At 39.6% G+C, this 11735-nt stretch overlaps 2 protein-coding genes across 3 annotated transcripts in view; both read left to right on the forward strand.

The window, feature by feature from the left end:
* The first annotated feature begins 591 nt into the window (after window positions 1-591).
* Window positions 592-8304, forward strand: ildr1a (immunoglobulin-like domain containing receptor 1a). Its single transcript, XM_008404477.2, has 9 exons — window positions 592-911; window positions 1538-1708; window positions 2097-2246; window positions 2595-2714; window positions 2807-2953; window positions 3101-3223; window positions 4659-4834; window positions 6685-7287; window positions 7402-8304. Exons 1-9 carry the CDS (start codon window positions 845-847, stop codon window positions 7438-7440), a joined length of 1596 nt encoding a protein of 531 aa, XP_008402699.1. The 5' UTR covers window positions 592-844; the 3' UTR covers window positions 7441-8304.
* Window positions 8305-10730: 2426 nt separating this feature from the next.
* tmem39a (transmembrane protein 39A) overlaps window positions 10731-11735 on the forward strand; it is a 16393-nt gene continuing 15388 nt past the window's right edge. Inside the window, exons 1-2 of one of the 2 annotated variants that reach the window (XM_008404474.2) lie at window positions 10731-10788; window positions 10882-11063. The gene's annotated coding sequence lies outside the window, so the exon portion shown is untranslated. The other variant, XM_008404473.1, reaches the window with a different exon arrangement.

The following is an 11735-nucleotide window of genomic DNA, read 5'->3' on the forward strand; positions in this document are numbered from 1 at the left end:
GCGTATAGTCCTGTAGATTTGTTTTATATTATTATGACATAAATATAGCTAAGCAGTTATATTTGTCTCTCTTGTGTGTGGTAACAGTGTGAAGTCTATTTTTACAGCCATCTGATCACAGTTTAAATTAATTCCTGGTGGACTGATAATGAAATAAATACTTAAATAATATTATGAAATAATCTAGTTTTAAAGACAAAATCAAAATATTTAAGTTTTAATTTAAAAAATTTAACGCAGTATAATGTAGAATTCTATCAAATATAATAAAATATTTATCTGCTTGTTTCTAGTTTTATTAATTTAATGACATATTTTCACAGTTATTTCATAAGTAATGTCTTTATTGTAATTTGAGACTTTTTGTTCCCGTTGAGAATGATACATCCTGGTTTTACAAAATTATGTAGGTCAGTTTTTTTGTTTTTTTTTTCAGAACAATTAATGCATAGAGAAACCAGCTGATGTTATTTGTATTTGGAGATTCTTACATATCACATATTTATGTTTCTGTTTTTCCAAATGTGCATTTATTTTACTTTCTGTCTGTTGGTAAGGTGCGCGAGGGGGAATTCAGTTCACCCGCATACGTCACAGCCCCGGATGAGTTCACCTGTTTCGGGGTGTGGCCAGAGGCGAGCTCAGTATCAGCCTCAGCCGTAAGAGAAGGGGAGCTAAAAATTTAGAGATGAACAATGATTAGCTTGTTTTAGGTCGAGGTGGAAACATAGTCTTAGCTCTGCTTGTTTTTCAGAAAAATAGTTTTTAATATTTGTGGCCTGGTCGAAGTTTGAGTGAGCATTTCAGAGCCGGAGGGGTTTTTTTGTTTGTTTTTTTGGTGTGTATGGGTGTCTATTTCACCACCATGTGGAGAATACTTGTCGCAGTCTTCCTACTGTCTCTTCTGAAAGGTAAATAACACCCTTTTGCTTTCTATCTTCGTAGTTTATTAAACTTATGTTTATATAAATTGGTTGTTATTCATTCATTTCGAGTTGAGCCTTCTGAAGATAAGGTATCGGTCACGTGACGATGTTTAATAGATAAAAATGAAAGTATTCTTTTGAACAGCCTATTTGGTATCAATTCGACATTTACGCATTTTATTTGTATCTAAATACATTCGTTTGTTGTTACTGTTGACATGAATTTTCTATTAGGCCAGCTTATTGCTTCACTATTAAGGTCCAAAAAAATGGGGGGAGAAAAAATAAAAGTTTTTTATAAACAATATTTACAGGTCACTGCTTCCTGGTCCAGTTTAGTTTTAACCATTTAGTTTTAAGTCAAAAAAGTTTTCATTCCACCTTTTTGAATGATTTGTAGTTTCACAGAGAGTAATTTCCGGTGTTTGTGTCTGTGCTACCCGTCTTTCTGGTTTTGCCAGTCTGAAATGATCTCCTTGTTTGGAAGAGGCCCACGGAAACATTGCTCGACTCTTATCACTTCCAAAGAAAGGACAGCCTAAGTCCTCCAAATCAGCTTCACCTTTTACATTGGTTTGAATCTGCAACATCTTTAATCTGTTTCTCCGCAGAGTCCGCTTGTATACAAGTGACAGTATCTGAGACACAGCGCTCCACAGCTCTTTTCGGCTCAGTGACTCTCCGCTGTGATTACTCCACGTCTGCAAACCCCAATGAAGTTCTTGTCACCTGGAGATTCAAGTCCTTCTGCAAGGATCCTGTCCTGGAGTACTACTCCACAGGTAAAGTATATCTACTTCATGTCAGAGAAAACGGGTGGTGCAGGTGCATTTGGTGCAGGTGTTGATATTTCTTCAGTTCAATTGATCCTTCATAGAACTAGATTTAGGACAAGGAGAAAATTACAAGTCAACAAATTATGCTACAGAGCATGTATTCAGAGTGTCAAGTTGAATCTCATCCTAATCCGCATACATGGAGTTTAAATGATGGGAATAAATTGGTACTTGAGAATCATCTCTTTGTTTTCGAATAAATCTCATCTTCTAACATTTGAAACTTGAGTCTGAAATCTTAATATGGAAAACTTCAGGAACCCTTGGAGCACACACAATTGAATAAGTGACAAAGTTATGATTCAAGTCATGCCTCTGTTTTTGTTTTTAACAGCCTACCAGTCTGCGCTGCAGCTGGGACAAGACCCGGCGAACGACTGCCAAGACAGTCAGCGGACGGTTCGAGTCGTCATCCAGAAGAGAGGAACCAATCAGGCGACTCTGGGAACTGACTATCGGGAGCGAAAGATCTCGATGCAAAATAGTGAGTTTCTATAAGATGTTTAATTTTAGTTAGGAGATTGCTTTATCATACCACTCTTTTATTATGTGCCGAGTCTTAAAAATATATTTACTTAACTCAAACTATTGCGAGGTAATGGGCAGCATCTTTTGACTGAACTTTAAAAAAAAAAAGTCTATGTTTTGTAATTGATGTTTGAAAGCCAAACCAATAAAGTCTGCTATTTTCTTCATTGACATGTAATGTCATTCTTCATCCCATACTCATCAATACAACTAATGTGAAGAAAAAAAAACTTTATAGAAGGCAGTTTTATCTGGACAACCAAAATTTAATTTAACATTGATGTACATTTGTGTGTTTGCGCAGAGGCAGACCTGGTGATAAATGAGGTGATGTGGTGGGACAACGGGGTCTACTTCTGTGCTGTTGACGCTCCTGGAGACACCACTGGTGACTCGGACAAAGAAGTCAAGCTCATCGTCTACCGTAAGAAACAGAGAACGTGAACTTCTTAGCTGGGATGTTTCCTTCTGTAGCACAGTTCACCCAGACCCACTGTTTCTTCTTCTCTCTCCTAGATTGGCTAACGGTGCTGTTCATCATCATCGGGGCCCTCCTCCTGCTCTTACTCATCTGTATCTGCTGCTGCCAGTGCTGCCCACAGATTTGCTGCTGCTATGTCCGCTGCCCCTGTTGTCCACAGAAATGCTGCTGTCCTGAAAGAGGTAAAGATCAGTGATGTTGTAGCAATCAAATGATTTAATAAAAGCGTATCCCAAATAGTGTAGCAATTGCTACTTGGAATATGCCATTTGCTTCATTTTTTTTTTACAGTTCTGACTATTTTGAACATTACCTTTGTTACATTTCAGCTGTTATGCAGCATCGCATGATGAAGGAGGCTCAGAGGGCCATGAATCCGTGGATGAACGGACAGCCAATTTATGCGCCATTGAGTCATGCATCCTCACAGATGAACCCAGCCCTCTATCCAGGTACACAAAGAAATTATCTGCTTCTCGGCCCACTAAAACACTGATCCTAGTATTTGTTTTTTCCTACTTCTATAGCAAATGGGTGTCTTATTGTTATCCACACAATTTATAAACACAATTTTAAACAACTGCTGTGTTTTTAATGTTTGGAGTTCTGACCAGCATCTGTGTTCTGTGAACAAGCGGTGGACATTTATCGTATCGCCATTGTGAATTTTTTTTTCTTCTTTAAAGAAGAAAGTTTGTTATAATTCCTTTTCTGGGTTGCAATAATAGGAGTCTCTCTGCATCTAAAAAGTGAGTACTCTACAGTTTCTAAAATATAAGCTAAAGAGTGGCTAATCTAATTCCTTTTCTGGGTTAAAAGTGAGTACTCCACAGTTTCTAACAAAAACATAAATAAAGAGGAAAGGACACATTGGGGCAAATGGCAACATTCAGACAAAACAAAGACATGAGTGAAGGTGGTGACATCACTGGCCCGACTTCCAATGAGGGTGTTATCAAGGCATGATGGCCTTGGGAGCGCTCAGCTCCATTCTACATGGATAACAGGAGGGAAGGAGTGTTATGTTTACATATCTTCAAGGAGATTGGAAATATGCAGCCCTTCCAAGGCCACACGGGGAAAGCCAATTCAGATACAGAATGTCTTAGGTCGGGTAGATAATAAAATTTCGATCTTCCCTAAAGTCTCTCCGATACATCTCAGTTCCCAATCATCCAAATTAGTTTGGTAGTTCCACTGAGCTGAAAGTAGCAACTTCTCCAAGATCGATTCCATCCTGTTAGTGAGTTTTTGAGTCCTCAGCTGGGCTGAAAGTCTCAACAAGACTTGCATCCAACTTGCATCTCCGTCTACAACAACAGTCTGAGTGTTCGCTAGTTTGGCCAAGTCCATCACAAATTTGTTGATAAGACAGGAATCCACAAGCTCCAAACACCTGAAATCCTGTTATCATGAATAAATCCAGGGTGAATCCCGCCGGGTGTGTCCCCGCAGGAAAAAAGGGCTCTCCTGTGCCCAGTCTCCTCTTTGAGAAAATGTGATCAATTGCATTGAGAGATCGGTTGAGCAGGTTCATAAGTTGTAGATTTGGAAGATGTGCAAAGAAAGGCTCCAAAAAATATAGAAAAAGACGGGACAAAAACAGAGCAGGGAGGGAGCAGAGGAAAACGGCATCTGCCTTCACCAAGAGCAAGAGAGGAAAAGTTGAGGTAGTATGAGAGGTAGTATCTTAAGGTGGCTAAAAACTAAACTGAGAAATTTAAACTGTTGGTTGACTTTAGCCCATTTGGCCTTTGAGGCATTATTATTGATCTACTAAGCTTCGTTCAAAAACAGGTTTGACACTAAAACGTATCAGCTTTCTGATAGATGTGTGCTCTCCTTTAACTCTTTTGTGAACTTGTTTTGTTGTTTTTTCCTCTCTAGGATCTGTCTCTGGGAAGAGCATCCCTCTAAAGCCCATGCCCCTCCCTCACCCTCAAGCTTACAGCATGCCCCCTCCCAGTGTCCAAGGCAGCCATGTTTCTGCCAACACCAATCAGATGCTTGACTACCTGGAGAACCAGGTGCGAGGAATGGATGTCACAAGTCCTCTTCTACAGGTATATTCCCCATATTAATGTTTAACCTTGAATATTTAAATTACAACTTTACATAGGACCCTATGTGTCACTGTTCCTGTGGACTTTAATTCATTTTCTTTGCTTCTTTGTGCTTTTTATTTAGAAGCTAACTATGCATGCGTCATGATCAGTGATGGCATAGTTACTTTGAAAAAGTAACTATAATCGGATTACTGATTACTCCTTGAAAAAGTAACTTAGTGAGATTGCTGACTACTTGATTTGGAAAGTAACTAAGTTGCATTAAAAGTAACTTGTTTAGTTACTTTCAGCAGCTGCTAACAACAACGCCCCACCACCTGTGAAAATTACTTGGAGCTTTGCCAACACTTAATTGCAAGCTATTTTATAACATCCATAATGTGCCTCCACTTGTATGGCTGAACTGAAGGGGAGATTGTTTAATGGTTACAACAGTACAAAAAAAGTTTGTAATTTGTGTGTTCCACTATTGTCTGGAAAACTCTAAGCAGGCCCCCTCCCTGCCAAAGTCTCCAGGTTCTGCGTTACTGCCCTGCGTGTGTTGTCAGAGCGCAGCGCACAGCGCTCCTCCTGCCGCTCCACAACTCGGATATCCTTCTGCACAGATTTGTGACACTTATCTTAATATCAATTATTATAATGGCGTTTAGTTGCGCAACTTTACGGACATGTTCATTCACGGCTGATTTCACGTTTATTGCGCTGTTCATATTAGTCTCAATGTTTGCAGTTCTCTGGAGCGCAACACAAAGCTTGATGTAATTCACAGGTAATATATTAACTTGACATTAACACAGTCACAGTGGGACGGATCAATCGGGAAATGATGGCCAGGGATTGCCTGACTAAAACAACCTGGATGACAGACAAATTCTGGGATTTATTATGCGTCTCTGCTTCTTTCCAAGCCCAAATGAGTAACTTCACGTTCAAAAACGAGCCCCAAAAAGTGCAACACACGACTCATTAAATTTGCAGGTGACTTTAGAAACAAAACAAGACAAAGCCGTTTATAATAATCAGACTTGGCGACAGAAACTCAAAATAGTTTCTGTTTTTCCAGCAACGAAATGCGCATCTCTCTCCTCCCTCCATTGTTTACATTTCTGTCGCTGCTAACACTGAAACTGTGAGTCTTGGAAAATAGTAACGCAAAGTGATTTCATAAAGTAACTGTAGTCTGACTACTGGATTTGAAATAACGCGTTAGATTACTCATTACTGAAAAAGTGGTCTGACGTCAGCAACGCGTCATTTTATAATGCATTACTATCATCACTGGTCATAATATCATTATATTTCCCTTTAAAAACCTAAGTTTGGGTGCATCAATTGCTCCTTTGACCTTTTCAACGTGCTCTAAAGAAATCACCACCCACTTCCACATGTGCCTCAATTTTCACTTGTTAAATGTTCAATAACTTTTAACTCTAGATGTTAAAAGTCCATAGTTTTAACATCTATGGCCTCAGCCTTTCCTTGATGTTTTGGTTTGTGTATAATTTAAGAACCATGTTGTCCAGGTCCCTGGTAGGTTGAAGTAGAGCTCAAATCTGCTTTGAAGTGTTATATGGTAATCTTTCAGCTGCAGTCTTGTCTGTAAGGTTTTTTGTTTTGTTTTTTTTTCTCCACGTAAAAAGTAGGAGTTGGCTTTATTGTATACTGCAGGAATTATCCTGGCATGATTATCTGTAAGCTTTGCTACTGATTCAGAATGTAATTTTTATTTTTCCCCCCACTTTCTTGGATTAAAGATCTTGCTCACAGTTCACATAATTTAATGTTCTTGTGCATAACTGAATATATTTGTAAGGTGAAATAAACTGATATTTTTCTTTTCCTGACAGTCCGTGCCACCCTCCCGCATGCAGCAGATGCCTCCTCCTCCCCAGCACATGCCTATGAATGTCCCATTTTCCCCGGGGGCTCCCAGTATGATCTCTGCTCTTGATGATGGCCCAATGAACCGCCGCATGAATGCAGTTCCACCAAACAGGGATAAGTATTCAGGAAGACCCCCGGCACCCAAGACCCAACCTCCCAGCTCCAGCGAGAGCAGCCGCAGTGGCTTTGGCCGCTACGATGAGCGTGGGGCAGCAGGCGGGCGGCGTTACCCCTCTCCAACCAGATCTAGAGGAATTCCCCGGAGCTACAGTGAGGAATCCCTCGACGGGAGAGGTCACAATAGATCGAAACCGGGCATGGATCGCCCTCGCTCCCGTTCCAGGGATGATTTGTTTGATAGCAGGTCCAGAGGGGGCTACTCTCCTCCAGCAGCAAGACGCTCCAGGGGATCGTGGGGCTCTGATGATGACTCCAGCAGCAGGAGAGGAGCAGCAGGGAATAGAAGAGGGGGAGGAGGTGGAGGAGGACTCTGGGTTGACAAGCCTCCCAAGTACACAGAATTCGAGCCAGGACAGAAACCAGGACCACGGAGGAATGAGTACCCTGTAAGGCACTCATTGTTTAAGTAAACACAAAAATGATCAACATAGACATGATGAAATGTTTGGCCTGCCCGCATCACTTCTGAAGTGAATCTAAAGTCATTTTCTCCTTCACAGGACAAAATTTCCCGGACCGCCACCAGTGTTGTCATCTGAGCCGTCCAGCAGGGAAACCATTTCTGACCTCTCAGCAAACGTGCACAACTCATTGGCCTTTTCTGGCTGTGGGTAAACTCTTAAAAAGAATGACGCAACATTTTTTTAATTTAAATTTTTTTTATTTTTGCCTAATTAGATATAAAGAAGATTGAAATCTATTTGAAAGACTCAGTGAAACCTGTAAATTGTGAAATGCTGCGAGCTTCTAATGGTTTCCCTTGTTTAATATTCGGAGAAACACTCCCCTCTGCTGGTTTGTTTGTGTGCTTAAAAAACTCTGAGGTAGCATCAAAGTCACAGCTTAATGTCACGTCAACCTCAGGTTGGATGTTTGTTGTGCAGCAGCATACAGGCAATTCCTGGTAGTAATAAGATAATAAATGCTTTTGCGATTTCAATCAGGGCCAGTAAACTAACTATAGCTGTTACATTACACCTATTTGAATCCTTAATAATATGAAAAGACCCCTGTCCACTTTATGCTTAAATTTGTAAGTGTTGTAAATAAGTGTATTTTTTCACATCTGCTGTGCATCTTAAAGTGAGTGCAATGAATATAATTTTTTAAGGTTTTGAAGGAAGCTGTGCCACAAAAAGCAGTCGGGGTTATTTTGAACATGTTTGTAAATCTTTGTGCAGGCAATAAATTACATATTTGCATTTAGTTCTCACTTGGAAAAAAAAAATAAAACTGTGTGTAAATAAGTGATGATTTTGAGTGATGTAGGACACACTCCAAACTTTTTTTTTTTTTTTTATAGTTGCACATTGTGAACATATGGTTACCCTTGATTTCTTCTCTGTTGCTTAAAATCATGTATAGTTGGTTTGAATTTATTAATAAACTCTAACTTTTATGTAGCATTGTTCTCTCTCTTGAATCTTAACAGTTGAAGAAAAATATACCGTCCCTGTCATTGTGTTGTTCTTGATTGAAGGTAGGGGACGTATTCTATAGATGTTTCGAATCATTTGTGACAGACATTAGAAGTATCACATCACCCTCTCTAGAATAATAAAAAGATAAATAAAATACAAAATCTTAAGTAGAATTGTGACAAAAATAGTCTTGTTTTTGGCTTGAAACTATAGATCTGTCTTGTTTAAAATTGCATCACCCTGTTTGTGACTAAATCACCACAACGCTGTCTAAAACAGGCATGAATAAATATTCAGCTTCATGAAATCATCTTTAAATTCAGTTTGGAATAAACACTCCCTTAAAACATTTACTACTACTACATTTACTACAGGGTGTTTACAGGGTTTTTGTGTTTCCCTGTAAACACAAAAACCTCCCGCATATAAAATCAAATGGCATGATTGGTTCTAGTTTTTTGTTTTTTGTTTTTTATCAGCTAGTAAATTTCAACTTCACCCACCGAGATATATGAGAAAAGGGCTGCATAAAACGACACAAATGATAAAATGGGAACATTTAAAGACAGTTTTAACAATGTTTTCTAACTTATTCCTGCAATGTCACAGCACTCACGCAAAGAGGTAAATGTAGTGTGGATAAGATTAAGAATGTCTGAAGTGCAAATTAAATCCTATATTTTTTATATTCATTTATTTTTTGTACAGTTGTACAGTTACATCTTCCCTTTAACTAATTTCATGGATATGATGTCTCATATGTGTGTCTCAGTTTACAGATGGATTATTGTCCGTCTTATTTATTTTTCTGCCGCTACTTATCGTTTGCCATCTCTGTGGCTTCGTGGATGAGAGGAAAAACAGCTTTGACTTCAAGTGCGCCTGAGCTCCGTAAACCAGAGCAATATTGCGTTGATAAGTGTAAACCTGCGTGATAAACCTGATCTGTTGTTTGCGCTTTCCTTTGATCTCCAGCTCATAACTCTTATCTGTCAAAATGTGCCTGAACTGCGACTGTGCAGATGTAGCTTTCTGGAGTTGTGATGTGACTGAGCCTGTTCATTTTGCCCACTCATTTATATGAACACCTTTAAGCCTCTTCTTTTCTTTCTGTTCTTCCGTGTTGTTGTTGTGCCATTACAACATAAATACTGCTCATTGAGAAAGCCTATCTGAGCCTCCAAGTACTTTCCCTCAGGTATGCATATGTGTGAACTTTTGACTGATTCGTGTACAAAGGAAAGCCAGTTCTGCTTGCTTTATCTCAAATGCCAGTTTTAGTAAAAAAGAAAAAAAAAGTAATTTAACAACATTTATGTTGGATTTTACAATTAGGGGGCCAGGGCATGCATTAGAGTATTATGTATTAAGCTCAAGGCCCGGAGCTATGGCAAGCCGTTTTAACATAAATTAGGTTTTGCCGCCCTTATATTCCAGATCTCAAATTGTTTTGTGACTAGACGTTTTAGCGATTTAAGATATCTTTAATTATATTTCAACTAGACAAAATAACTGATATATCTTGAAAGCAATTTTGACTAGTCAAAATGTAATTGAAGATATCTTGAATTATTATTCTTACTAGTCAGAATGTAAATACAGATATCTTAAATTGCCATTCCGGATAGTCAAAATGTAGTTTTGCCTAGTCAAAATGCATTTTTAGATATCTGGAATGTAATTACGGATAGTCAGACGAAACCGAATTTATGTTAAAACGGCTTGCCATACATGGGCCAAATCAGCCCACCATAACTTTTTTATGTGGCCCTCACAAAATAGGAAATAGGTCTTTAATGGTAACAGCTGCATAGTGAAATGCTATTTTATCAGCCAAATCAAAGCAGTTTCTGTCTGCGTAGTGCCAAATACATTAAAAGATGCTCAGTACTATTTCGTTTCTACAGAATGCATTTGTTAATATTTTAACAGTTTATTAATAAGGTAGTTTTGTCAAGACATTCTGCCACAACCAGCCCTTTGAGAATATTTGTGACCTCGATTTGGCCCAAAATGAAAGTGAGTTTGACAGCCCTGCATTACAGAAAGTGTTATATCTGGTGTGTGCCATTAATAGCTACCTATACTACCTGAAATGTGGAATACAAACACTAAAGGAGCATGCTTACATATGCTGCACAGCTCAGTGCTTCTAATTTAACAGACAACATAAATAAAAGAACCACATAAGCGTATTGTGTTTTATAGGTTATGTTTTTTAATAGCAAACGTGTTGAGCTACATTTATGAATGGACATATTCTCAATAAACATCAAAGCTGGTCTTAGTTGCAAATCAAGAAGTAAAACTAAGTGAACATCTTTAGCCGAAAGAATTCACTTTTCCAGAAGATCTGAGCCAAATGATTCGGATCCCGGAAAAGAACCGGCCCAGGCTCTCGTCACGGCCACCATGCAGCGGGTAGCTCTTCAGAGTCGCGTTTGGATGACGACGCGAGCAGAGGAGGTGCTGCTTTGCCACGTCGGTCTCTGTGCAGCGCACTTACACTGTTGCTCCTCCAGCCCAGCAATAACTTTTAGAATCGTTTTATGTTTCCAGAGGAGGAGAGAGCGACCCCCCAGCGTCGCCGTTGCCGTTGTAAGTCGTCGCCACGCCCGCATAGTGTTGGATATTGAAGCTGGAAGGTGGAGAAATGCCCGTTGCTGTCTGGACTCGTCACACAACTGACTGATGCATCCTCGCTCGGCTCAGTTCAGCCCTCCGCATGTTGTCGATGTTGTGTGAGTAGACCTAGCTTTTTAAATTCTGCTCATTTATTCCAACAGGCTAAACAGCGGGCTAGCAGCTTCACGTGTGTGTCTTTTATAGGGCGAGCTTTATAAAGTGTTCTCGCAAGTTTTCGTGGGGCGAAAAAAATGAACAACGCTGCCTTATGCCATGATTCACGCAAGCAGCTTTAGTGCATGTCTTAGCAAGTCAGTGGCCATAAAACACCTCATAGCAAAAATGTTCCTTCGAGGAAGAAAAACAGCAGAGTCCAACAAGTGCATGTCCAGGACTTCTTCATCTCCAAAAGCCACTTAGAAGCCCAAAAAGAGAGACGCGCTGTTGCATCACAAAGACCGAGTCATTGTAGTTAGTGTCTGTAGTCAACAGTTCCTGTTTTCACTTTTGACTTACAGCTGTAGTTTAGGTCCCTTGTGGTGTGTTTGCGTGCATGCGAACGTCTGTTTCCTGTTTGTAGATGCAGCTCAAACAACATAATACTGCTGCTACGCGTTCAGCGAGCCCCATTATCAGCATCTCCATCATTTTTCATAAAAGCACATCAGCATAAAGGAGATATGGTTCAGCCAAAGGCTGGATGCTGTCAGCCTCTGCTTTGTGTTACAACGGCAAGGAAAACGGGCTTGATTAAAATAATAAAATACAATAAAAAACATGAGAATAAT

The sequence above is a fragment of the Poecilia reticulata genome, linkage group LG3 (assembly GCF_000633615.1).
Source record: "Poecilia reticulata strain Guanapo linkage group LG3, Guppy_female_1.0+MT, whole genome shotgun sequence".
Lineage (NCBI taxonomy): Eukaryota > Metazoa > Chordata > Actinopteri > Cyprinodontiformes > Poeciliidae > Poecilia > Poecilia reticulata.